This window comes from Cyanistes caeruleus, chromosome Z (assembly GCF_971803275.1).
Source record: "Cyanistes caeruleus chromosome Z, bCyaCae1.hap1.1, whole genome shotgun sequence".
Classification (NCBI taxonomy): Eukaryota; Metazoa; Chordata; class Aves; order Passeriformes; family Paridae; genus Cyanistes; species Cyanistes caeruleus.
Genome location: NC_141732.1, coordinates 78,129,048 through 78,155,922, shown reverse-complemented (window position 1 = coordinate 78,155,922; position 26,875 = coordinate 78,129,048). Strand labels below are relative to the sequence as shown.

Genomic DNA, 26,875 nt, shown 5'->3' with positions numbered 1-26,875 from the left:
AAATATAACCACCATGTAGAAATAGCACTTTATGTCCTGAAATGAAGAAGCCAACAGCCTCTGGCCTAACTCATGTTAGAGGTCATGGCAAGATATGGAAAATAATGCTCTTATAAAAACACAGCTAACTGGACTTGTCCTGGAGGGTCACATCTGAAATGGAATCATTTTAAGGTCCAAGAGTCGGAAAAGTCTCAGCATTAAAAAACAAAACAATTCATGTTTATTCTGGATATTTTTAGACCAGTTTCCTAAGGAAACAAGGCTAACATGGTCACACTGTGTTTGTGTGAATATGAATGCACACACTAAGTCCTTGCCTGCCTGCACAGTCCTCTCTCCTCGATATTTTTTGAATATTTTGTCCAGTTTTGATGAAATGTGATGCAAAATTACAATCTTTGGGATATAATAGTCTAATATGTTTTGTTCTAATTGTTCTCTGGCCAGAAGAAAGGGAGCCCTGAGAGGTTCCCAAAAAGGACTTGGCAGAAAAGTTCATTCATCACTAGACACCAGAGAAGTCACATAGGAGGAAAGCGGCCAGAAATCAACTCTTATGAGTCTCTGTTCTCTGAGAAAAAGCAAAAGAGAAAACAAGCTGAAGGCACCAGCTAAAGGCACACTTTCCACTCAGATGGACTAAGATGAGTCCATCACTCAGTCCCACTGGCTGGGCAGGAGAATGGGGCCAGCAAGATGCCCATCTGGGAACGAAGCATGGGAAGAATTAGACCTGACCTAGCTGTGTGTGTTGTGTGTGTTTGTGTGAAAAGGGAAGTTAAGATGAAAAGTCTGTAGGTAAATCAGAAGGTATCTGTGGTCAGGCATGCCTGGAAGGGGAGAAAAGGAAGAACTGCAGGCAAAAGGTGTTGCTGGAAGAGCATGATCATGCACATGAAGGACTGACACCCCAAAACCTCTGCAAATGAAAACACAGCCAGTTTGCAGCCCTGGGTGTAGATGCCAGCAAACCACGTCTCCATCTCTGTTAGCCTGGAGGCCAAAATGCTTTCGAAACAACACACATGCACTGACTTGGCCAAGGGTTTGCACCCTCTCCTCCTGCACTTTGGTGTTGGGGCTAAGGACCCCCACCCAGACACCCAGCTTCCTCCACTTGTCCCAGCTGCTTCCTTGCATCATCTCCTCAATCCCAGCACCAGGTCTGTGGGTATTTTGCCATGGTTTGAAGAGAAAGACACAGCAGAAGTAAACAAGGAAATGTCACAGAAGGCCATCGAAACTCAGCTGTGGGAGGGAGAGACTGCTGCAAAACAAAACGTGTCCTCAACACAGACAACCTCCCCAAGCCCTGGTCATATGGCAGCTAATCAAGTACACCAAGTCTTCCTTGTTTGGCACTCTGTGTTCAGCAGAAAAAGCCTGCTTACATTTTCTCAGCCCATCCCTTCACTGACAGATGTTTTCTCCCTTAGCACCCACTTGACTAGATGGAGAAAAAAAAAAGAAAAAAAAAAAAAATCACAATTCTTTGGGAGCAGATAGAACTGAGGAATGGGCATCAGCAGGCTCAGCCAGAGCACTGGGCTGGAAAAGACACTCTGCTTTATTCCTGTCACAAGATATACAGATATCCAGGACATGATGCAAGCAGACACTTCTCCAGCAAGTTTTGGAGGACAAGGAAGGGTTAAAAGCTAGGCTCTAGCCCTCCAGCTCTCTCTCAGGGAGAGGCTTTGAACCACAATCAGGTGGGACCAGCCTCCTCCATAAGGCTATGTGGGGGATCAAGATGACTCAGCTCCCAGTGTGAGCACCTAGGGTGCCTTCAAGGACCAAGATGAACCTAAGTGGCTCTCAGCTCCCAGAAAAACTGGTTTCTTAAGTGAAGAAATTAATTTCTTCACAAAAACAAACAAACAAAAAACAAACAACAAAAAAACCAAAACAAAAACATTAATTCTTGTTCTTTTTCTGCCGTGAGCCTAAGATACCTGAGGTGGGAGACCACCAAACTCCAGCTGTTTCATTTGTGCCTCCAACAATGCTGTAGAAAGAAAAGCTAGCCTGAAGGGAACCTGGGATGACTATCAAAGAGCTGAGTCTGTGTAGCTTTGCACCCATGCGCTTGTGTAGAAAGTCTGAAAATGCCAGGAGCCTCGTGCCTGTTGGAGCAGCTCTGCATTGATCTCTCAGCTGCTCAAGAGCCAGTTTTGCCTTGGAGGCAGCTAGAAGAACACTCCTCCACTGTGTTGGCACTTCTGGGGCTCTACCATAAGCTGGGAAGCGGCTGAGCTCGACTCTGCAGGTGCGAGCTCCACGTACCCACACGAGAACCACACAGAGCTGCCTCAAGGCCTTTCTAGGAAAGCACAGGGACTAAACCAGCACAGAAGCAGGTCCAAGCTAAAAGGACTGTGCAATGTTCCATCCTTTGGGGAGGGGGAGAAAAAGAAGCTGCGAATCAAACCCTACCACTTCAAGCAGGTACAACTAACATGCAAATGCCTTCTTTTCCTCTCCAGGCCACAGGGAGCAAGCACTTACGTCAACCCCCTGGGCCACGTTTGGGATGGTAACAGGAAAAGCTGACTCAGATGACATCTTGCACAGGGATGCCCCTAGCAAAGAGGGATAAGCATGCATGGTGAGCAATTGGATGATCATGCACACAAATCACCGGGGAGATGAGTCTGGCACGGGGGTAATCCAGCAAGAGCTGTGGATGCACACCAGAACCTGGAGGGAAAGTGCAATGTGCAGTCAACAATAAAAAAAGAAGGGGGGAAGGAGAGGAGGGGAAGAACTTGTGATTTTCTGTGGGAAAAAGAGGCATGCAATGATGCCTTTTCACTGCTCCCAAAATCACGAGCCAGACACAGTTAGGTGATAAAAAGGGGTTACCTTTACCAGGATCCTTGGGTGCACAATTTGCCAGGTGGAAAACAGAGAAGTTGGACCCGTAGCACAACACATACACAAATTTTGTATGTTTAGCAACTTAGCATATCTGACAAAAATCCCCAGTTAGAGACAATAGTGGTGAGGTAATTCCTTCCCAGTCCAACCTTCTTTGAATTCCCCCTTTCAGATAAGAACTAAACTTTGTTTATGAAAATGTGCTTTGGACAGCTAGTTTCAACCTTGGCTTCCCCAAGAATTTAACCTTGGACCCCCAGCTTAGAGCCACTAGGGAACTTACTTTGTCTTTCTGTCTAATGGAGTAGGTAAAATACTAGCTGCAAATATTACGATAGGCTACATAGCTAAAAATGTATGTGCAAGTAATATAGAAATGTAATAAAAAGAATATAAAAGAAAAAAAGGCAAAAATCAGTTTTGCATCAGCAATGGTGTAAGCACGTGAACAAGTCTTCAAGGAAAGGTGAATCACCAGAAAAAGTTGCATATGTGGGGCAGTGAAAAGGAAGACTGTGAATTGAATTTCAAGGGGGAAAGTGTTAGAAATGTTTCCTGCAGGGAAATGGCAAACACCTACAGAAACTCAAAGGAAAAAAAAACAAAACATAGCTAGAAAATCCAGAGATAGTTTCCTCTGACTACACACAAGGAAGCTTTACTTCCAATTGACTTGCTGCTGTGCTTATCTCTCAGCAATAAAATGCATTCACCCATCCCAAGCTCTCAAAAAACCCTAGTGCAGCAATAATTACAAAACCACAAGCTTACATCCTCTGAAGGACGTTATGCATATGATGAAAGCTGCAAAGAACCTTTGTCAAGCTGTGCCTAAAGAAAGAAGGGGTGGAAAATTAAGTGTTTACAGACATAAGAGAATAGGAAAAAAACACAAAAAACCAAAAAACAAATTCAGGGAAGGGGAAAAAAAAAAGGAAATAAAACAAAACCAGAGAAATAACTGTTCATCTGGGACTTGTTAAATGCTACATGACAGGCAGGGAATGCTGATAGGTTGCTTCACTGCATTTGGTGCCACGCTCTCAGTGTTCTTCCAGACTGATAACGTTTCCTTATCTGAAGGAAAAAGCACTTTTAGTGTTGGTGAGGTTCTTGACTCGAACAACCCTACTGCAGGTGAGAGAGCAGCAGCTGCAGGGCTTTGCCAGCATGCCAGCAGGACATCCTCTGGGCTCCTGGCTTTTTTCTTCCCTCCCTCTCCAATCTGACTAAATGAAATGGAGCTATTTGTGGGTTTAGAAGTGGCAACGGTTCAGCCCACTCCATCCCCAGGTGCCAAAGGGTTGAAACAAGAGAAAACTCTTACAGAACATTTGTGCACTTTCCAATTGCCACACAAGCAGCCAGAGCAACAGCCCAAGCTATGATTCAACTTCTGAGCAGCCCCGGGAAAAGGGTTAGGAAACTACCCTTACTCTTTTGTTCAAGTAAGGGAAGCCTATGTGAAACTTGGCATGGTCTGGACTTAAAAGAAACCCCAAAAGTTGTTGGGTTGCAGCCAGGCATTCAAGCCAGCAGAGCAGAGGTTCCCAACGCTGGTGCTCTCTCATTCCCTGCCTCCCTCCCCACTCCGGGGCATCAGCAACTGCACCCAGCAAGATCCTCTCCTGAATTCCCTCCCTCCCATTCAGGATCGTATAACATCCCTGGGGCGATTGCTCACACGGAAAAGCAACATGAGGAAAGTATTTAATGCATGTTTATGTCTTTTAATATAGTGTAGCAGCTGGAATCAAAGGCAAAAACCCCGGGCCTCAGCACATGAGCATCGTGGCTCTCCACAGAGTCCCCTTCTAATCACTGCTGCTCTCTGGACCACAGCTTTAGAAATCAGGCACTAACCCCTATTGCCTAATTAGCAGAGCAGTGTAAAGCTTAGGAACAGGCATATCTTCTTCCTCCCTAAGTGGCCACTGAATAAGTGCTATATCCCCAGTTCACAGTCCCTTTTTACATTGCTGGCATTACCAGTCCTTTGTGTACCCACATGCTGTTACTTAAATTGCTTCCATGTTTTCATTACTTGCTCTCTGTGCTGTGTGTATTGAAACTCCTGCAAGATTGCTGAAGTGGTATTTCAAAGCACTGGGGACTGCTGGAGATGTAGCTGGAAATATTATGCAACAAGCTAAGGGGATTTTTCAAGTCCTGATAGAGTTTGCATTTCCTCAGGGGAAAAATAAATTTGGGTGCTACTCCATGATGTGCAGGACAACCACTCCCACCCACCAGAGGCACAAGAATGGCACTTGCAGCTCAGTCTGTATATTCTCTGCATCCACGAGCAAGGTGGTAAACCCAAATAATGCTCCCATGTGCAAGGGAAATGTGTACATTGGGCCAAACTCTCCTGGCAAAAATCCATAAAAGACAGTGGATTGATGCCAGCTGAAGGTCTGTCCCACTCTTTGAATGTGTTGTTCCCTCCTTCTGCTGCCAGGAGCTGCTTTTCTGGAGCTTGTGCTGATTAAAGCAACAGGCAATCAAAACAGCCTAACGCTGAAATTTCAAAACCGCCAAAACCATTTAAATGTGACAAATGGCTTTTTTATTTTTTCCACAACCACTACTGCAGCTCTCAGTGGTTCTACAAGTAAATGCAGAGGGCTCCTGCATGCTCTGCTCTTCCAGGGGAACACACAGATAGACCAGAGAGCTACATCTCCCTGCAAGTTTCAGCTTGCTGTTTCCTCCATGTTATCTTCCCCCCAAAAACATCTGTACCCACCGCGGTGCACATAAACATAACACACGGTACAGACAGACATTGTGCACAGAAGAAACCACTCTGCCAGCACTGGAACTTTTCCCCCACTCACTGCCAGCCTCCCTTTCTGCAGTGCCTTTGATCACCCCTTGATGCGAGCTGTTCACAGCCTGATCCTGGAACCCCGCGAGCTGAGGCGCAGGCGTGTGTGGGATCCCCCCCGGCTGCAGGGACGCAGGTTATTCCCCATCCTGGAGATGCAGTCTGTAGGTCTCCAGGCATCACACACCCCTTGAGATCACAGCACTGGGGTCTTCCAGACCCCTGCTGGGGACATCTCTGCGGCAGCTGCGGCTCAGCAGCTGCTGCACGCCAGACGTTGGGTGTTATGCTAATGGTGCACCAGGGCAGCAGCCTTCTCCCCATCTGCTCACAGCACCCACCTGCTGGGTGCTGAGATTTTTTTGTTTGTTTAAATGGCCAGATTAGACCAGTGTTGACCCAAAGAGCTCCCAGCTTGAGAACAGGGTGTGTGTGAACACAGCCCCAGCCAGCTCGGACCTCGCAACACAGGTGCAAGCTGGATGCAGCCGTGTCTGAGCTGCGATCTGCTTCTTTCAAACTCCTTATCCTCCTGCAATTAAAGTCATCACCCTGAGCATAACCATGCTACAAGGTATTTTATTTTAGCTATTGTTCCCACTGGGTTTGTTTGGTTTTTTGTTTGGGGATTTTTTCCCCCATAACTTCCTTATGCTTAACTTTATTTATTCAACCTTCTGGATGACCACACAGAAAAGAACACACCTTCCGTGGCCATCAGACTGGGTGATAAATAGAAGTGAAGGCTCTGATTTTGTGCAGTCATACTCTCTGCAGTCCATGCATGGTAGGTAGGTGTTTGCAGTTCTTTTTTTCCCTCTACATGGCCATGGAAGGATTTTTTGTGACACCTTTGCTGTCACTGAGCATAGTCTCATAAAACTGCTGCTTCCCCTGAGACCTCTACAAGCATTCAGGGAGGACAGGAAAGTGGATATTAGACACTGCTTGGTGCAGAGAAGGCAGCCCATCCTTTTCAATAGGTGGGAAAATCTCTTCTCAAAGTGTTATAGGGCCAAACCTCTGCTGTGTTAAAAAGAGCTTCCTCTTTCATGCCCATGCACTATATCATTTAAAAGATTACGAGGGAAAAAAAAAAATCCCCTTGAACTGGTTTTTTTGGGTTTGTTTTCAAGTTCAGCTTGTAATAAAAATACTCCAAAAATGAATGACATTAATCTCCCTGGGCTCTGCCTTGAGTCAGTGGGAAATGATGATGCTTAAAAAAGTGATTTTGAGTCATCAAAATTTCAGTCTAAGTCAGTCTGCCGAGCAGGATTTCTTCAGTAAGAGGTGGTTTCAGTTATCCTCCTCGAGGCTTCATGTAGCCCTTTGAGCACCCATCACGTGTGTAAGGTATGGGAGAAGGATCAAAGCTTCATAAGCAGGAAAACCAAGCCTTAATCCACGCCCCAATCTGTGGGTGCCTAAATCCCAGATCAATTTGTCCGGATTTTGGAGGCACTTGTGCATCTTTTATCAAACCTGGGCTCTGTCTGAAATCACTGTGAAGCCCATGTGTTACTAAGGAGGAGGAGGTGAAGCATATTTACTGTGACCTGACCAAACATACATGGCTAATGCTTAGTACGGAAAATACCAGTAATCCAAAAAAATTGTGTCCCCAGAAGTGCTGCTTAATACACTCAAACTAAATTTGATTTATGTACTAAGTGTAGGTGACACTACAGAAAAATCAAGCCAACAGTAAATCAAAAGAGCGCTCCTGAAAACAAGCTCATATGAAGAAATTATTTTCTTTCTTTTCACATCCTTGAATAAGTGAAAGAATAAAAAATGTTCAATTTTTACCCAGACTTAAAAGTACCAAAAATTTCTCTGCAGAAGGGTATTTCAAGAAAATTATATGCATCTGGAAGAAAATGAGACTTATAATGGAAGTATTTTCTGTAGCATAACTATAGTGCTACTCACACAATGCTGTAATCAAGAATAATGGAGCCCATCACCCAGAATACAGGAATGAATTCAATTGTTCACCATGCACATACCTCTATTTTAAAAATGCAGTTGAATGATTTAACTGCCAAAAGGCTTGAGCATTAGTGCTCAGGCAGAAAGCAGTTTAGAAGTGGGCTCCTTCATTTCTCACTCATGTAATCATTAATCTCAAAACTCAATTACACACAAAAATAGAAGAGGCCTGGTTGAACTTTTGATCTCTTCTGAATTGGTTCATCTGAAGGATAGTTCAAGATCATTCCCGATGCATGTGTGGCAGTGCAGGATGATACTTGCCCTGTGCTGCTCTAAGGCCAAATCTTGCAAAGTCTGTGCCTTGAACACAAATTGTTTGAGAAGATTCATTCCTCCCCTCTCCCTCTGCTTCTGGGAGAAACTGGAAATATGTAAAAGAATGGGACCTACCTTCTTTTTGGAGTGTGATCTGTCCTCCTCTTTAGCTGTTTTGCTATTTTTCCCAGTTCTGGAAAGTTTCTGCTCCCCAGACTGCTTGATGGTGATTTTGATCTCGGGAGGGCAAATATAGTTCTCCAGGTTCTTTGGGGGCTTCTTCGCTCTCTTGGTGGTCTGGATCTTTAGTTTTAAACTCCCCTCCGTGAAGTTAGCCTCCTTGATGGAAAACTCCTGCTCCTCCAGGCCATCTCCCGCCACCCATTTCTCGCTGTCCGCGTTGGAAGTGGAATCCACGTCTCTTCCGGAACCCAGCTCATCCTCTTCCTCGGGCTCCAGCCTCTCGCTGCTCACCGGGATCCCCTTCCCCGCGCCTGACGAAGACAGCATCGTCTCCCCTGCACAGCCTGAGACAGGCGAAGGCTTCGTAGAGGTGACAGCAGCTGGCAGAAAGTCTGCCTCGCCTCCCCTTTGCCGGGAGCTGCTCAAAGTCTCTCTGGGCTCCATGGCAATACCACAACGCCCTGGAGCTCGGTCAGAGGGAAGGGGAGTACGGGAGGGGATGAGGGAAGCAAGGGCAGATGTGATCCCAGGGAGCGAAGGGCAACTGTCCACCAAATTCAATGTCCCGGTCACCCAGAGGCTGCAAGATGCTCAGAAGAGACCAAATGTGCCACTGTCAAAAGAGAAGAGAGAAAAAAAAGAGGAAGTTAGCACATACACACATGTATCAAATGGGTGTGGAGATGAATGAAGCAGGGCACGGGGCACACTCAGGCTTCACCTGCAGCATCTCAAGGGCTTTCCTTGAAGCAATTGAGATATCAAAATGGGCACCAAGGCTCACCAGCATTTCTGAAGGCTGGATCTGACATCACAAAGCAATGAACAACAGCCATCTGTATTATTAATTTGATGACGATGAATACATTTTTAAAAAAATCCAAAGTAAACAAACACCCAAATTGTTGTCTAAATGGAATCCCTTTCACCTCAACTTACGCAATGAATGAAGGGGCAGCCAGCTCTCCACACCCATGAACCTCCTCATTACCTGGACGTGCTCACTGTCACAGGGTTTCCAGCGGGGGACAAAAGTAAGCTCAGACACTTGCCTTGGGTTAAACAATAACCCAGTGATCAGGGCACAGAAAACATGGTGCTGCCCTCTGAGTCAGCAGCAGAGTTTCAAACTCTGTTTCCTCACTTCCCAGGTGAGAGACAGACATGCCCTTTGTTGCCAGCTGTACTGAGGGGAATCCTGCTTTGGATGAATAATTCCTTAGGACAAACTGCAGCCTGAGATGCTCTATGGGACACTGGAATTGCAGGAGAATCCACCTGGGCTTCTTTCAGGGCATGTCAGTGTCCCAAGCACTGAGGTGCTTGGAGGAAAGCTAAAACTCAAGGTTTTCCAAAGTTCTTCCTGCCATTAGGTACCACTGTTCTGTGGAAAAGCCTTGGGCTGGATGATGCACAGACTGTTCTCTCAACCTTGTAAATTTCATCTTTCTTTAGAAGATCAGAGTGGAAACCTATGAGATGGAAAAAACTCCTTCTTGATACCTCACAAAGCCTCAGTTAAAGGCAAAAGCTGAGAATGTTCAGCTGAGGCAAAAGTTGCATCACCCAAGGACATCTTTTTAAAAGTAATACCTATGGGGTGTTTCAAAAGGTATTGAGGTGCTTTCACACACCCTCCCAAAAACTCCCCTATTGCTACCTTACAACACACCCCTATTGGCAAGGCAATTTTGGCCACAAAATTAGCAGAAGAATCCACAAAAGTGTAAGTCTACAAAATTTGTAGAGAGAAATAAATATATTTTCCACAGCTTTAGGGGAAACAGTTCCAGATCCCAGTGGATCAGAGGAGTCACACTTCTGGCAAATGGAGAAGGAAACAGGAAGGCACTGCCAGGAGAAGGTGCTGGGGGTGCAGACTGGCTCTTTCAGGAGTAGCTCCCTGCTAGATTAGCTCAGCTACACTTGACCAGCTGCCATCAAGATCTGAGCACAGCCAGGGATTTCCCAGGTCACTCTTGGCAGCGATATGCCACAGAGAAAAAACCAAAAATTATCTTGTTACCTATCAAAAACAAATCAGAACAACAGTGCCAGTGTACACTACTGTAAAGCACAGCTCACACAGAAGAAACACATATCCTTGTGCCACTGGATTATTTTTTGTTTTTTAAAGGTACCTTGCAGGAGCTTGAAATTCAACAAGTAATAAAAAGTGTGTTTTGTTAGTTATAGATCCACATTTGCAATGGAGTGTGGCCATGTGCCACTTGTCTAATCTGGGCATGTATGGCTACTAGTGCAAAATCCTAAGCATCCTAGAGCTCCATTAAATCACTAGGGGACCTCCACCCAGGTCCCAGCAGACACAAATTCAAATAAAGCTCCCATTAATAACACAAGCTGACAACCCAAGCAGAAAGAAAAAAAAAAAAAAAATAAAATTTAAAAGAGAGAATTTGGAGTTGCCATCTGGCCTTAGGGATGGTGTCTGTAGCTCACAGGAGATAGAAATACACCACAAAAACACTTAAGTTGCACACCTCCTGGCAGTAGAGGAGAGCTGGTGTCCCTGGTCTCGTTTGAGATGATCTTGAGGAGCTAACAGATCCAAGGTCTCATGCCTGCCTGCCCTGACTCACCCTGTGGTCAGCAAGCCTCTCCAATTCACCTCTGGGAAACAAGGATCACACTTAACATCCTTCAAACCCATTGCAGAGTGGGTTAGTTATTGCCCTTACATAGTTTTGAACTCAAACTATGTGGTAGATGCTAATTACTAACACAATTAGTACATGAAAGCCACCCAGTTTCGAGGAGCTCCTCCACCTAATTGACCGACTTTGCACCTTGCCTCTCCTTGTGCCTGTGGAGGTGATGGGAGCCAGAGACGCCTTCCTCTTCCAACCAGCCCAATCAGGACAAAAAAAAAAAAAAAAAAAAATAATAATAATAAAAAAATGGTCCTCTTATTTATCTGCCATTTTACATTGTTAATCTACGTGGAGAGGGACACAATGTACACACTCTCCTGGGCTGCAACACAAACACAAGGTGGTAAAAGCTCGGTGGTGCAGCATTCCAGGGAGTTACCGCTCTGGTATGCACGCATGTACAATGGGCACTCTGTGCTGGCCTCCGCCCACAGGCTTTTAACCTCTCTCACTGCTGGCTGCAAAGAGCAGGCTCTGGAGCAGCTCGGCAGGATGAGCCCATGGCCACCAAGGGTGCAAGGAAGGGATGAGTGCCACTGCCATGTGGAGCCAACCCTTTTGGGACCCTCAGACGGGAGCTGGTGGCTCCAGGACAGGAGGAGTCACACTCAGGTTTTGAGCCACTGGGTAATGTTTTATGGATGGTGAATAAAAAAAAAACAGGTTTCTGCCCCAAAGTCTGGTTGTGGGGGACCCAAAAGCTGGGTCGTAATGTCCAAATACTGCTTGGCTGTGTGCCTCCAGCTCGGCATAAACAAGCAGCAGATAAATAAAGTCATAGCGTTACACCCGTGTCAGATGAATTCATGCCAAATCCACCTTAAAACCCAACTAAAAAATATTGGCCTCCCGTTCTGCCAAGAGTCTGCAGATGATATCATCAGACCCACAGGTAGCAACAAATAACCCTGCACTCAAATGCTGCACCCAGAATTAACTGGGTCATTGTTTTAGATATCTCCTTACTCTCCTTCAGGGTTAATAGTTAAATGACTTGGGTGCAGGGACATCATACTCGTCTTTCTAGTTTGGGCAGGCTACCTGTGCTTTGACTAATTAGAAACCTCACTTCAGGCCTCTGAACATGTAACCTCTACTGGAAACCTCCCCTCTGCAGAGTGCCTGCAAGCAGAATCACGGAATCATAGAGTGGTTTGTGTTGGAAGGGATGCTAAAGCTCACCCAGTTCCACCCCTTGGCCATGGACAGGGACGCCCTCCACTATCCCAGGTTGCTCCAAGGCCCATTCAGCCTGTCCTGGAACACTTCCAGGGATGGGGCAGTGACAGCTTCTCAGGGCAGCCTGTACCAGGGCCTCACCACCCTCACAGGGAAGGATTTTTTTCCCAATACCAAATTTAAACCAACTCTCTGTTGGTTTAAAGCCATTCATCCTTGTCCTGTTGCTGGAAGAGCTCTGTTTCTATTTTAAATACCCAAGACATAAGGTATGTTTAAATTTCTAGGTGCTGACCCAGGCTGCCCTTCAGGCCTCCAGTGCTCACCCACATCAAGTCCTGTTCAATAAGCAGCTACAGAGGCATTTTGCCATCCAAATTAAGCTCACCGAGGAAAGTGTTACTGCTATCAGGCTTCCTGCAGTCAAGTTAAATTTGAGGAGGATAATTCACAGGTGAATGACAATAAATTTCACAGAAGTTGGCATTAGCTCTTAATTAGGGAGAGATTCACGCTTCCTCTGATAAGTACTGAGAAATAATCAAATGCCTGCTTGCTCAGCCTTGTTAACAGGGCTCATGTTTCTTATCAGCTCCTCTGGACACCTCAAACACTCAAACACTCCTCTGGAGGCAAAAGTCTGCAAGTACAGGACCTCCTTTTGGGTCATACTGGATGTCTCCTGTTAAGGGTTCTGAATATTCTGCCTTCTTCTGCCTCAGGCAACCATCTGAGGTTTTGGACTTGGACTCAAAGATCCTGGAGGTCTTTTCCAACCTTAGTGGTTTTGTGATTCTAAGTGTGACAGCAACCACATTAGGAGGAAGCAAACACTGTTTTGATACATGCAAATAAGGCAGGCCAGTGTTTCTGCACTTCCACTGAACTGCTCAAGCACTAGGAACACCAGCAGGGAGTTCGGAGTGATATTAAGAGGTGCTGCCCAAACCCCTTCTACACTAATACCACTCTAACTACTGAGTTAATGCTTTAATTTCATTCATAGAATCCAAAATGAATGGATGAAAAAGAAAAAAAAAAAAAAGTCTATTGAACAGGTTCAGGTGAGGGGAAACTAAGGCACAAGTCTGAGGCTCATAGGGGATGCAAAGTGGAGGCCACAGCTTTTCAAAACCTGTGCCTATCAGGTTGCCTTTGGATCTTCCATTCTCCCATGGGACATTGTGTTAAATCCCTAATCTCTGCAACATATCAGGAATCCCAGAACCTTCATTACATTCCATCCTTCTAAAACCATTCAGCACAAAGCACTGGAGACTGTGCAGCAGTGTTTCAAGATGAGATTTCACCTTTCCATCCAAAGGCTCCTGGTTGCTTCCATGGTGGTGCAGGACACCATGGAAATGCAGGTGCCTCATGCTACTGCCAAGGGCAAGTTTTGGTCAGAAACCTGCTTTTATGAGCAGTGTCTGTGAAACTTCAGGATTTGTCATGGGTCTTGAAAACCCAACATCCTGGCATGACACAAGCTGCACTGAATTCAGTTAACCCATATTGGAGTACAAAAACGGCTCAGCCTATTCCTTCCTTATTGTTTTGCAAAAAGAAATTGGAATTTCATGCTTGGTTGTGGTCTCTGTCCATTCACTGCCAGATAGCCAGCAGCAAGACTTTGATGCTGATCAGGAACAGGCATCTGATCACACTTCTGTGGAATGGACAAGCACACAATATGAGGCTTAAAATTTTCTTCATGATGACTTAAAGGCAGTTCCAGAGGATGGGAAAACTTGTAAGCCATAAAGCCAGCATGGTGCAGACAAGTGACATAACATGATACAATACAAAGTCTTCTGGGATAAAATTAAATCACTGGAATTTGTTTCTTTTTTTTCTTTTTTCTTTTTTTTTAGCAGATTTGAACCAGTGTGAGTTTATACTGGATCAGTACCATGTACCAGAACTGTATTTAATCCAGCTCAGAGCCCTGGGGCTAGATTTGTGGCAGCATTGGACCACAGCCTCTCGTACTTCCTGAGGCCATGATCCTCTGAAAGAACAACCCAACTTTGGCAGGGAGCTCAGCTAATGACTGTGGCAGTAATTTTCTGTCCACATTATGGATCACATAGGAAACACCCTCTCCCTGTCACTTGCCTTGTGTCCATCCAACTAAGGTATGTAATTCATTAATAGGGTCAATTAGAAGAAGAAATGTGACTCCTATTCACATGGTCCCTCTGCCTCCAGCTCTGCTTTGTTCAAATCCTTCTAACCCTGCCTCTGATTTTGCTTGGATTATGTGAGGACTTTCTACAAAGGGACAGGATGCAAGCTGTCCCAGATGTGTGTTATCTGAATGAAAACAAGGAGCAAGAGTTAATGGCAGTTGCCAGAAATATAATCTTTACTTGTTTCCATCAGATTGTGCTGAATCTAAGAGCTATCATCCCTCTGTACCCCCTGAGCAGCACTGACTGATGACTGCACCTTGGTGTGCCCAAGTCTGGCAAAGGGAGCCAGGAAAAGTCACACTGGAGGGAAAAAGACGTGTAAACCAAATATCTGTGATAGCCAGGTGAAGCTGCAAGCATCCTGCCCAAGACAAAGAGGCAGAAATAAATGAAAATCCAAGCACATCTGTAATTACAGAGGCATGTGAGTGTGCACATTACACACACACACACACATGTATCTGTCTTCTCAACATAGACACATTTAGAGTAGATTATGGAATCATATCTGACTCCATAATTAGGTATGAGACTTTATAATTAGATCAGATAGTCACCTTTCTATGTAAGTAACTAACTATCATGCAGGGCTTTCAGGAGGGCCAACTGAATGATTAAACAACTGACACAGCCATAAATCACAAGGACAATAAAAGCAACACTGCCCAAGGTACAGCTGTGACAACCACCAGTGCAGCAAAGCACTCATCTGCAGGAGAAGGAGAGATGCCCATATTGCTGCCCAAGGACTTTTACAACCTCTTGCCTGAGAACTCCACCAAGGTGCTGTAAATCTTCTCACTCATAACCTAAAGCTGTATCAGTGTTAAGAAAGGGAGTGTGGTCATCAGATCTGTGAACACCTTCTCACAGAGGCTTCTGGTGTCTAAAATTATTAAACTCCTCCCACTTGTTCCCTCTGAGGTAGGCAACAAAAATTTGGTTTGTACTGGAAGGGACCTTAACAACTATCTTGTACCAACCCCAAGCCATGGGCAGGGACACTTTCCACTAGAGCAGGTTGCTCCAACCCCAAGTCCAGCCTGGCCTGGAATACTTCCATGCATTTACAATTTCTCTAGGAAACCAAGGTGCAGCGTTTGATCCTAATGACATCAAGAGCTGGCATGCGGTTTCTGCCCATTTTTCTTGTGAGCATCAGGCCTCCAGGACACTGAAAAGCAGAAAGAGATGCCAGCTGTGCCTCAGCTCATTACAATACAAAAAGTCAAGGTGGTAGATTTGCCTAAGTCAGGTCAGCACCAGGTTGCTGAGCTCCCAGACCATCACTCTCCTCGTGATGCACAATCACAGGTGACTCCTGGGATGACCTAAGAGACCACCCTGAGCACTCTGCTGTGTCCAGCAGAGTGTGCCACTGCAAGGATAAAACTTATTCCATTAACAACAGCTATAAAACTCTTTGGGAGGAAGTGTCAATGTGCACAGAAGGGGACTTAAATACTTACTACGTTCCAGCCAGCTCTTGCCAAGCACACCATCCTGGAGGTAGTGGCAGCTACTCCAGGCTACAAATGGAAAGTTTTATGGGTATTTAGGGAAAGGTTATTTCAGCCACAGAGATCAGCCACAGAAAGCAAAACCCTGTACAATTCCATCAGCTGTGTTACCAAACTTTCCTAGATTGACTCTGCTCTTGGAGAGCTGCCATCATACACAGTAGCCTCCTTCTAACACCGTCATGGCAGGGCAATAATCTCTTCTTCTCCCTTTGATCAAACATTTCCCTCTGCACCTCAAAATGTGTGGAAAATTATTTCTCTGAATAAATCATTAATGAGAAATTTGTTTTATTTACTGCTGCTGCCACAGGACTTGTTCTTTCACCTTTTTTTCTTTTCCTTTTCTCCATTTCCCTTCTCCTTATTTCGTTTTTGCTTGCACAAGTGCCAAATAGACCAGCTTCCTCTTCCTTCAGGAAAAACAAAGAACTAAATAAAATCTAACAACACATCTGATAGGGAATGCATCACATCTTGGCTCAGCATCCATTCCTCAGAGCCATAAGTGATGGCACAAGGAGGACCTAAAAGGCTTCTGTCCAAGGTCTATCCCGTGCCCAGTCTGTACAAACAACACATCCCATATTATTCCGTTCTGCATGCTTCAAATGATGCTGGGAGTAAGAAAGGTTGGATTTTGTCCATCCAGGACACTGCAATCTGTGTTTTGATGCTGAGTGGTGTCTTGCCTGGTGCTGTATAACGCATCCCTAACATCAGGAGGGGACTGTGAGAAAACGGGTGTCTAAAGGACATACAAGAAGAATAGAAATAATTTCAGGTATTTAAAGGAAAGCATTGGGACTGCTTTGTCCTGCAAGAGTACATCAGGCTCTTGAGGAAAGAAAGTGTCAGAAGTACAAGAAATTCCCTTAAAGCCTCATAGATAGAAGAAGAAAAACCAGAAGGAAAAAGCAGCACAGAACACAAGTGGATGCAGCTGGATGCACACGGGACAAAGACCAGCCCACAGCGCTGGGACAGTGATATCAAGAGGCCCAAAAACATTAGCTGGGAGCACGCTGATGGGGAGACCTGAGGCCAGGAATAAAGGCAAGATAACTGACAGCTGCTGTGGGCAAAGGGAAGTAGCACCTTTGCCTCTAATTAGGCTGAAGAGGAAGTGGTTACAGAAGTGCTGGGTGAAGTTGAGTCTGAAGGAGATAAAAGCCTGCTGAGTATCCGCAGGCCTGAAAGGCCTCTCCGGCTCAATTACTTTACTGTGCTCTTTGCACACATCGGGCTCCCTCCAAGGCAGCACAGAGGGTCAGCAGCCCCAGATTGATTCACCACTCAAATCCCTATTGAAGCAGGACCAGCACTCTGGATTATTACTCCCTTAGACTCATAGAATCATTAAGGTTGGAAAAGCCCTCTAAGATTATGGACTCCAAACATTCCCTCTGCACTGCCAAGGCCACCCCATGTCCCCAAGTGCCACATCCACACGTTTTTTTGAACACTTCAAGCATGGTGATTCTAACACTTCCCTGGGCAGCCTGTTCCAATGCCTGACCAACCCTTCAGGAAACAATTTATTCCTGTTATCTAATCTAAACCTCCCCTGGAGCAACTTGAGGCCATTTCCTTTCATTCTGTCACTTGTAATACTCCTAACACCACTGGTTTCGTGAAGATGTTAAAGGTTGGGATGGGATCAACCCTCGAGGGGGGAATCCAATGTCAGGTCAGCCATGGGTGCCACCTTTCTTCATCAATGACCCGTGGATTGCTGCCTCTGAATATGAATCCTTCACTTAGCTCCCAGCCAAGCAAAGTTTGGTCTGTGGGCTCTGATGGGTCAAGAGAGCCCTGAGCTAAGGTGTCTGTGCTGCTTCTCCCCATCTGCAGATGGTTGTGGGTTTGAATATGTTCTCAGTTTCTTCCTAGAAGCATGCTGCAACTTATTGCCATTTTAAATTCTAATCATGCTACTTTTTTTTCAAATATTTTCCTTAAGGGCCTTGGGAGGTCTGTTTGCTGAGCTTGAGGTGAAGAAATTGTTCTGTCCTAAAAGTCACACCTAGAAGACAGCATGTTTTAAGAGCAGCTGTCTCTTCAGTGTGGTGATAGATGTGGAGGAGCGGGACTCATGCTCCTGTGAGTGCCTCCTATGACAGAGAACTCTCATCTAATGTAACCAACACCTATGAAAAAATGCCATTTATGACTCCTGTCCAGCAGGATTGTTGGGCCAGTGACCTTCTCTTTAAGCCAACAGACTACAAGAATACCATTGACTTCAGGATGTCTACACTGTCATGGAGCCAGAAACCATGGCCTCCAGTTTTTGTCTCACTTAAACACCAAAAGATGACAGAAGCCATGAAGAAGCCCTATATCCATGAGATAGAGGCTGCTGTCCTCTTTAAAAGCATGCAGTTAGAAGAATTTAAAAAGGGAAAGTGTTTCCTTTTTCCACTCTCGGTTTTTCTGAATAAATTGAAAACAAAACTGATAGCTGAAGAGCCTTGCTCAATTTTTCAGGAAGAAAATTGTCATGAAACAGAGAGAAAGTATGGAATTTTTCAGCCCATTAGTTGAAGATTTATGGAAATTCCAAGGATGTGCATGTATGGGTTAATATTTTAAACTGATTTGCAAATGGACCTGTAGAGTAACACTTTGCCCAGATGCCTGCTACAACACTTTACATGTGTACAGTCCTGTTTGAACACTTACTGAACTCCCCCAGTTAAACCTTGTGTCTCTGATCCATTCTGAAAAAGAACTGAGGAATTCAGCAGAGAATTATTCCCAGTACAGAATTCTATTGAATCCCCACTATAGAGCTCCATAGGAAGGCTTTAGAGAAAAAAAAAAAAAAAAAAAAAAAAAAGAAAATAAAAGTGAAAAAAAGGAAAACTACAGGAAGGGTCTCCTTGCCTAGGGAACTAATAGGATTTCAGAGGAGTTTCAGTGGAAACCCCACTGTATTCTCCAAAGTCTAGTATTTAGGAAGTCTTGAGGAGAGGTAGACATGGATCACAGCATCACTCCAGAGTATGCTGGGTCTGGAAACACAGAGGGAAGTTAGGCCAGTGTCCAAGTCTTAGAAATCACATCAGTAAGACATTCAGGATATGTGGATTCATATGGAGGGAAGACGTGCCTGTAATGCCTTGCAGCTTGACCTCTGGTTTGGGTATCATCATTTTCTCCCTTCCATCTTAAAACTGGCTTTTCCATCTGTTAAAATGCCAGGAGAGAAAGAGAGTAATTCATTGTATACATATATATCTCAGTTTTAAAGGTTAAGGCTAACAAAAATTTCAAAGTAACTTAAAACCTCAGGCTTCCGATCTTTAACCCATCTCTAATTTTGAGGTATTTTGAGTGAGTCCTGGGTTACCCCATGCTTGCCTACCACACATTCTTCTGAAAAAGATTTCCCAAGCACTGTTACAAATTATACCATACTACAGTAGAGAAAACTTTGCTGTCATTTCTGCCATCCTCACAGAGCCCTTGTCTGCCCAGGACTGCACAGCAACCCAGCAACCCTTACAGAATCAGGAATTCACTCTTCCGGAGGCACTGAGAAGAGTAATAAGCCACCCCACAGCAGTATTTAGCCATGATCCCAGCTCCTCCCAATATATTGCAGAGCCAAGCCTTGGGCCACCTTGTGCTCTGGTGCTCACCAGGGCAGGTCAGAGCCTTGTCACCACCTTAGGACCTCACATTTGTGTGGGAATTGGCCTCCTCTTGCATGGCTTTTTCCACACATTGTGCTCGCTTTCAAAAGGGCTCATCAGACTCAACAGCCCTGCACAGGAAAGGTAACTCAGGCTCATCCTCACCACCTGCACAACTCCTATATTCCCTGAAAAACCCTGTGCTGGATGGACAAGTACACAAGCCCCACCAGTGTCTACTCATGAGCAAGAGTAAACCTGACCTGGGGATGTGTGAGCAGCACCAGGATCTGTATTCCCAGAGTATTTCCCTGGTCATTTTCCTCTTCGGTCACCTGTTCTGCTTCAAAGTTTCTACTTGGTCTTTTGGAAAGGCATAAAAGACAGCAAAACCCTAAATGAAATAGTGTCAGAAGGTTTCTTTTCATACCCAGTCATCCCAAACTGAAAGCTCATCATTGCATCTAGACAACCTGTCCTCCAAAGTAAATCCAGCTCCAAAAGTGCAAAATATCTCCTAAATCTGCTCTCTCTTTAGAGCTGATAAATAGAAATTAGCTACTTCCTTCACTCATTTCCTCAGCTCTGAAAGATAAGCTGTATTGTTCTCTGTCTGCTTTTATTCAATTTAAGAAATTATTTTGTCTTCCTTTATTCCCCCAGATGTTTATTCCCTTAACTTTGTACTCTCCACAACCAGTTAAATGTGAATTCAGAATCCAGATGCCTGTTGCAGAGCTGTGCTGGGTCCCAGCATCCAGCAGACCTCTGAACAGGTCCAAAAATGCAATGAACTTTTGAAGGCACATCAGGTGAAAGCCTTCTCATTGGGAGGAGAAAGAAACAGTCTCCAAGTGTTGCTAACCACACACACCTGCAAACTGATTTCATGTCTGTATCAGAAGGAAGAAGGAGTCCCAGTATTGAATGTTTGGCAAATCACTTTCAGATCTGACAGTCCCCCCAGGCTCAAACACTGAATTGAGGGATTTTAAAGTCCATCTTTAATCAAGGTGACAATTTCCTAAAAGCGCAAGTCATTTTATTTCCTCAGAAAGAATAATGGGAAAGGAAACTTTTCTGTCAAGCTGGAAACAGAGAAAGGAATGAGAACAGAACCTACAATAGCAGCAAAACCAGTCCCAGTAGAAACCACAAGCCCTGCAGCAAAACACCAGGAACCTTCTCCGCTAAGGTTCTCCCACAGAGTCCCACCTTTCCCACTTTGGATTAGCTCTAAACTTTGGATTTATACTGCCCTAAGGTTGCCTGGGCTTCCCAGGAACGAGGCTAGACTTTACCATGGATTTCCTCTGACTACTTTACTATTTTATAGGTCACCTATATCAGACAAATATTCCTCCCTGTGAAGGAGGGGAGGCTTTAGCACAAGTTGCCCAGAGCAGCTGTGGCTGCCCCATCCCTGGAGGAATTCAAGGCCAGGTTGAACAGGGCTTGGAGCAGCCTGGGACAGTGGAAGGTGTCCCTGCCCATGGCAGGGGGTGGAACAAGATGATGTTTAAATTCTCTTTCAACACAAATCACTCTGATTCTCTGATTTTTACACATGCATTTGCTGCCCTCCTCTCATCACCGGAAGCGTACTTAAACACAGCACCTACAAATTTAAAGCCCTGCATACCTACACGCTATGGCTGGCAAAAAATGGTGCTGGATTTCCTGAACACAGCTTAAGATCTGTCCCTCTGTGCTTCATGGAACACATCTTGGCAGTTATTAATTCTGCATTTCAACATCATCGCAGACCCACAGATCACAGATACTCCAGAGATGGGTACTTAATGGAGAGCAAGGAAAACTGCCTAGGCATATGGTTAAACAAATCAGTCATCAGTTCACTGGGACATCTTTCATTTCCATCACAGCAATCTGTTGGATCCCAGAACTGTTTTTACGTGGTTCATTAGACAATAGCATTTCTTGCTACTAGTTGGGTCAAGAGTCAAAATTGCTGTGTAATTGCAAGTCTCAGGGCACAAGGCAAGAGTTTTTCAGTCCTGGAGGGTGTTGTCCAAAGGGGAAAGAAAACAGAAGGGATAGATTAGGTGTGAGCAATTGAGCCCTACTGAGAGGGAAAAAAAGTCACTGAAACTGGGATTAGGCAAATCTGGTAATGGAAAACAAGAGTCCCGTTGGTAAATTGGCACTTGCACCTAAGAGATGTGAGTGGTGGGGGAAAGGAACTCAAAGGATGGGTCAAAAAAGAGCAGAAGAGGAGATTAAGCAGCATCTGAAGCAAAAAAAAAAATACCGTTGGACTTTTTTGAGCATTTAATTCCTTAAGTTAATTAAGCACACGGCTGTAGCAGTTGTTAAACAAGAACAGTTCCCAACTTAATCAAAGTACGTTATTGACAACAATACAGAGCAACCTCAGTAGAGGAACCAGTATATATCAAATCAAGCTAAATAGCTCAGTTATGATCATTATTAATAATAAATCATGGCCACTGTTTCTTTTGTTTGCCAACAACCAGCATAGTTTATGGCTCTGCACAAACCTAACACACCATTTTATAGCATTTCAAAAAGTGCATCCTCCTAAAATGATAATGTGTTAATAATCTATGCTGGGCTTTTTTGGCAGGAACCAAAAAGCTCAAACGACTTGAAATAACATCAGCTAAAAATTATTTATTCCCCATCCCTAGTTGCAGAGAAAACAGAGGTTTTCTTGGCTCAGTTACTTCTCAATAGACTTCTGGTTTCAATTAAAATTTTGAGTCTGAGAAGTTTAAAAAAAAAAAAAAAAAAAGTTGAAGCCAATAAGAGATGGAGGAGAAGTCTCCATTCACTGAGTGTTTCTGCTTTTGGGTTTTTTCCCCCCTATTTTTACATAACCCTTCTGAGCTAAGAGCACAGATTAAAGTGCAAGTCCATTGTGTGGACGGGTTCTGGTTTTTTTTCTCCTTTCAGCTAAAAAACAAATGGAGATGAAAAAAGTTTCTCCTTTGAGTGGAAGGAGCTTCTGATGAGAGGTGTAATGTCAGCAAAGGCTGAGGAAGAAAGCTGTGCACGAAACAGACACTTCCACATTTTCCCATGAACGTATCCAGCCCCTGGAAGAGTTCAAGGACAGGCTGGATGGGGCTTGGAGCAACCTGGTCTAGGAGAAGGTGTCCCTGCCTTGAGGGAAAATGGGGCTGGAAGGAGATGAGCTTTAACATCCCTTTCAACCAAATCGTTCTATGATTTTATGATTCCCTGAAAGGATTTTTTTTTTTTTTTTTTTTTTTTTTACTGTCCACAATAAAGGGGCCACTTGTTTCCTCAGGTTTATGCTGTCACTACCTGTCTCTAGACACCTGATAATACCATTTCTGTAGCCTGCACCGAGTGAGTCCTGCACTCAGGGGCTTTCAAACCAGTAATCGTTCCCATTTTGGCCCACAATATTCCACACAGGACTGGATTTGCCAGCATCCCTTTCCTCCTGGAGCAATTCCACCCATACCGGGAGGCTCAGATGCTCTCCCTGACAGCGGAGCACGGACCGGTTCTGTGCTCTCCTCTCCCTGCTCCTCTGCATCCTTTGCCGTGTGACAGACGCATATAGGAGGACACACGGAGGGTCCCCCCGCCCCAGAGCGGGGCCACCGCGGGCCGGTGGCTAATGGAACACCTCTGTGTACCGGGGGAGCAGCCTGCCAGGCTCCCCTGCCCTCCTCCCTCCATCCTCCCGCTCCTCCCGGAGCCCGGCTGGGTTAGCCCGGCTCACGGCAGCCGCGGGGACACCGCCACCCCACGGCACCGGAATGGGTGGGTACTCCCCTCGCATCCCCCGGGCGCATCCCCCAGGCACGAATCCCCTCTCGTCACCCCTCCCGAGGCCAGGGGACCCTGCCCACCGGGGTGTCCGGGTCGGGTGTGCCCCGTCTCCCCCCCGCGCCTCCCCGGGTTGGGCTCCCGGCGGCCAAGTGCCCTTTGAGCATCAGGCGTCAGGCCCGGGATTATCGGGGCCGTTTATTTGAAGCGGAAACGAATCGGAAATCCTTCTCTCAACTGCCTTTTGGAGACATAAATACAGCAGGCAGGGGCAGCGCGGGGAGCGCCGTGCCCGCTGGGGCGCTGGGATGTGGGGATGCGGACACACGGACACGCTCACGCTGGCACACACACTGGCTCACACCGACACACGCTCACACCCGGGGCAACGAGGGCTGCGGGGGACCCCCGTTTCCAGCTGCCCTCCGGGGAAAGCCGGCGAGGAAGGGGTGTGAGTGCGAGGGCGAGTGCCCGGCGCTGGGCAGGAGCCTTGCGCCAGGGCTGGGGTTGACAATAGCCGCCCGCGGCTGCGGGGCTGCGTGTTACCCCTCTTCCCCAAAGCACCCCCCAGCCCGATGATATCGGCCGTGTTCAGCCTGTCCATGGCTGGACTCCGCTTCCACCCGTGGTGGGGGCACAAGGGGCCAGCAGGGTCCCGGGGGCGGCAATCACCGGCTTATTAAGAACCATTATGCAGCCACCGAGCGTGGTGGGGGTGGCGGCGGGTGGTGGTGGGGGGGGGGTGTCCCGCTTCGCTAATTACTACCCACCCCCTTCCTCCCGCTTCGTTGTTCCCCAAAATCGCAGCTTTTGGGGGCTGCGTGTCCTTTTCAATGTCAAAAGACGGCGGGGCCACCCCGGGGCAGCGGCGGAGCCCCGCGCACACACAGCTCACACTCACACCCGCACACACACAGATCCCCGTGAGGTTACACTGCTGCTCTCTAGCTCCACTTAACCTGCAATTTACCAACCGGGGGGGATTTTGGGGAGGGGGGGGGTGGGGGGGTCGTGTCCCACCCCCCAGTTTCCACGGGCACACACATAGCTGCCACCTACACGTATAAACACATATAGGCTAGCAAAGCGGGGGCCGGGAGAAGGGGGTATAAGGCGGGGGTGTAAGGGGGGGGGTGTGTGGGGGAATAAATACATTATTCAAACTCCTAAAAAAAAAAAAAATTCCAGCCCCTTCCCAGCAGCACGGTCTTACACACACACCACCGGTACCCCCCCCACCCCACGGCAACCACACACAGGCACACACACATGCCCCGAAACAGGCACAAAGCATGGGGAGGGAAGGGGTCGGAGGGGATGGGGAGGAGGATTCGCATGCAGTGCATAGAGGAGAAATATACCCCCCCCTCCCAAAAAATAAATAAAGCCCTTTTCCGCGCCATTGCAAAGTCACAACAGTGAAAAAAAGAAAAAAAAAAAAAAATAAAGAAAAAAAAAGAAAAAGAAAAAAAAAGAAAAAGAAAGAAAAAAAAAAAAGGACGGCATTAACTTTTGCATGCAGAGGGGGAAAAATTTTAAAAAAAAAAAAGGGGGGAGAAGGAAAAGAAGAGAGGCGTACGATCCTCCTGTAATTCCGATCATCGAGGCAGACCATTCCTCGATGCCTCAGAATTTTTGTTCCATCTTTTTTTTTTCCCCCCCGCATTTACTAACCCATATCCCCAAAACGGCAGCGGGGGCTTAGTAGCTTCCTCTTCTTCTTCTTCTTCTTCTTCTTCTTCTTCTTCTGCTTCTTCTTCTTCTTCTTCTTCTTCTTCTTCTTCTTCTTCTTCTTTCTTCCTCCTCCTCCTCCTCCTCCTCCTCCTCCTCCTCCTCGGATTTCCCCTCTTCTTGTCTCTTCTCTTTTAGATCCCGGTTCCAATCCCTCGCCACAGCCCCCAAAGGTGCTTTTGCTTGTGTTGCGGCAAACCCATGGCGGTGTTCATCTGTCAGATGGGGATGAGGGGAGCGCCCGGCCGCGCAGCGCACGCAGAGCGCAGGGGGAGGAGGGCGGGGGGAGGAGGAAGGCACCGGGGAGAGGGAGATGGACGGACAGACAGACGGAGAGATAGCTCGAGAGATAAAAGATAGATAGAGAGGGATAAATAGAACGAGACAGAGCGAGAAAGGGGGGAAAATGGCGTCTTGGAAAGCCGGAATCCCGGAGTAAATCAAATTAACACGCAACACCCAGAGCAGTCCCGGCTAATTTTAGCAGGATCCAAAATAAAATGAAAAGGAAAAAAAGGGGGGTGAGTAGGAGGAGAAGGGGGGGATAGGGGGGCGGGGGGTGAAGGAAAGGAGGAGGGGGTAAGAAGGGGGAAAAAAAAAAAAAAAAAGGAGACCGAAAAAAAAAAAAAAAAAAAAAAAGCCCCTCAATGCACTGGGTAAAATCCTGGATTTGAAATCGATGGAGCTGGTCTCCAGCTCTCTCGCTTTTTCTTTTCTTTTCCTTCTTTTAAAAATTTTTTTGGAGGAGGGGGGACTCTTTTGCTCTCTGCTTGTTGTTGTTGGTTGGTTGGGAGCCTTTTTGCAGGGGGGCGAGGTTGCGGGGAAGCGTTTTCGGTTTTGCTTTTCCCGGCGAGGAGTTTCAAAAATATTAAAGAGAAACAAAAAAAAGAAAAAAGAAAAAAAAAAAGAAAAAAAAAGAAAAAAGAAAAAAAAAGAAAAAAGAAAAAGAAAGAAAAAAAAAAAAAGAAGAAAAAAAAAAGGAAGAAAAAGGAAAAAAAAAAAAAAAAAGGGGGGGGGGGAGGGAAATATAAAATAAAGAAAAAGAGCAAAGCCCCGCCAGGAGAAAAGGGCTGCTTGGCGGCGGCGAGGAAGCTTCCCTTTATCCCTGCTCTCCCTGGGCTCCGGAGCGGGTGCCGGAGCTCCGGCGGGCTGCGGGGCTGCGGCCGCCCGCCCGCCCCGCTCCGCTCCCCCCGCGCCGCCCCGCGCCCGGCCGGGGGAGGGCGAAGGGAAGGCGGAGGGAAAACACCCCCTTCTCCTGATGGGGCCGGAGTCGGTGCTCGCACACTCACACAACACACACACACACACACCCGCATCCCCTTCCCCGCTGAGAAAGGGTGCGCCTGGGGGCGGCTTTTTGCTCCCGCGCTGGATTTTTTTCCTTTCTCTGTCTTTTATTTTGTCTTTTTGGTCTGGTTCTCTCCCCCCCCCCCCCCGCCCCGCACTCCCTCTCTCCCTCCCTGCAAGGGGCGGCGATTTGGTTAAGCAGATCTGGGGGGCTGATGTCTCTCTCTTTCCTCTGTTTCTGCCGCTCGCTGCCGGAGTCCTGCAGCAGCGGGGGCGGGGGAGGGGGCGAAGTGTGGGGAATAAATGGTAATGATCAGGCACACACACACACTCACTCACACACACTCACACGCAGACACGCTCTCGGTGTGGCTGCAATGCTCAGCTCTGGGTTAATGTACTCAACAGTGCCACTACCTGACACAACTGCAGCACTGATGGGGGCAGGGGAGAAAAGGCAGAGGAGGTGAGATTCAGGGCAGGGCTATTTATCCCATTTATCCCATTTATCCCACTCCAGGCTCTGTCTCTCCCACGCCCTCCCACCAGCTCCCCCCTCCCCGCCAGCCCCCCAGCGGGCTTGTGACCTGTCTGAGACATTTTTGGGGTACAGTGACTGCTGTTGAGGCCACACTGAGAATTCCCTCTCTGGAGCTGGGGGAGATAAGCAAGGACTCCCAACTCCTAATTTAAAGACTAAATTCACCCCTTC

At 46.5% G+C, this 26,875-nt stretch overlaps 1 protein-coding gene across 2 annotated transcripts in view; it reads right to left on the bottom strand.

Moving 5' to 3' along the window:
• The window catches only part of SETBP1 (SET binding protein 1), a 268,911-nt gene extending 243,426 nt beyond the window's left edge, over positions 1 to 25,485 (bottom strand). Inside the window, exons 1-2 of one of the 2 annotated variants that reach the window (XM_086867067.1) lie at positions 24,820 to 25,485; positions 8,102 to 8,762 (exon numbers count right to left, since the gene is read on the bottom strand). In XM_086867067.1, coding sequence (XP_086723193.1) covers positions 8,102 to 8,593 — 492 coding nt within the window. In that variant the 5' untranslated portion in view covers positions 8,594 to 8,762; positions 24,820 to 25,485. The remainder of the gene's footprint in view (positions 1 to 8,101; positions 8,763 to 24,819) is intronic. The other variant, XM_086867068.1, reaches the window with a different exon arrangement.
• Between the last annotated feature and the right edge of the window lie 1,390 nt (positions 25,486 to 26,875).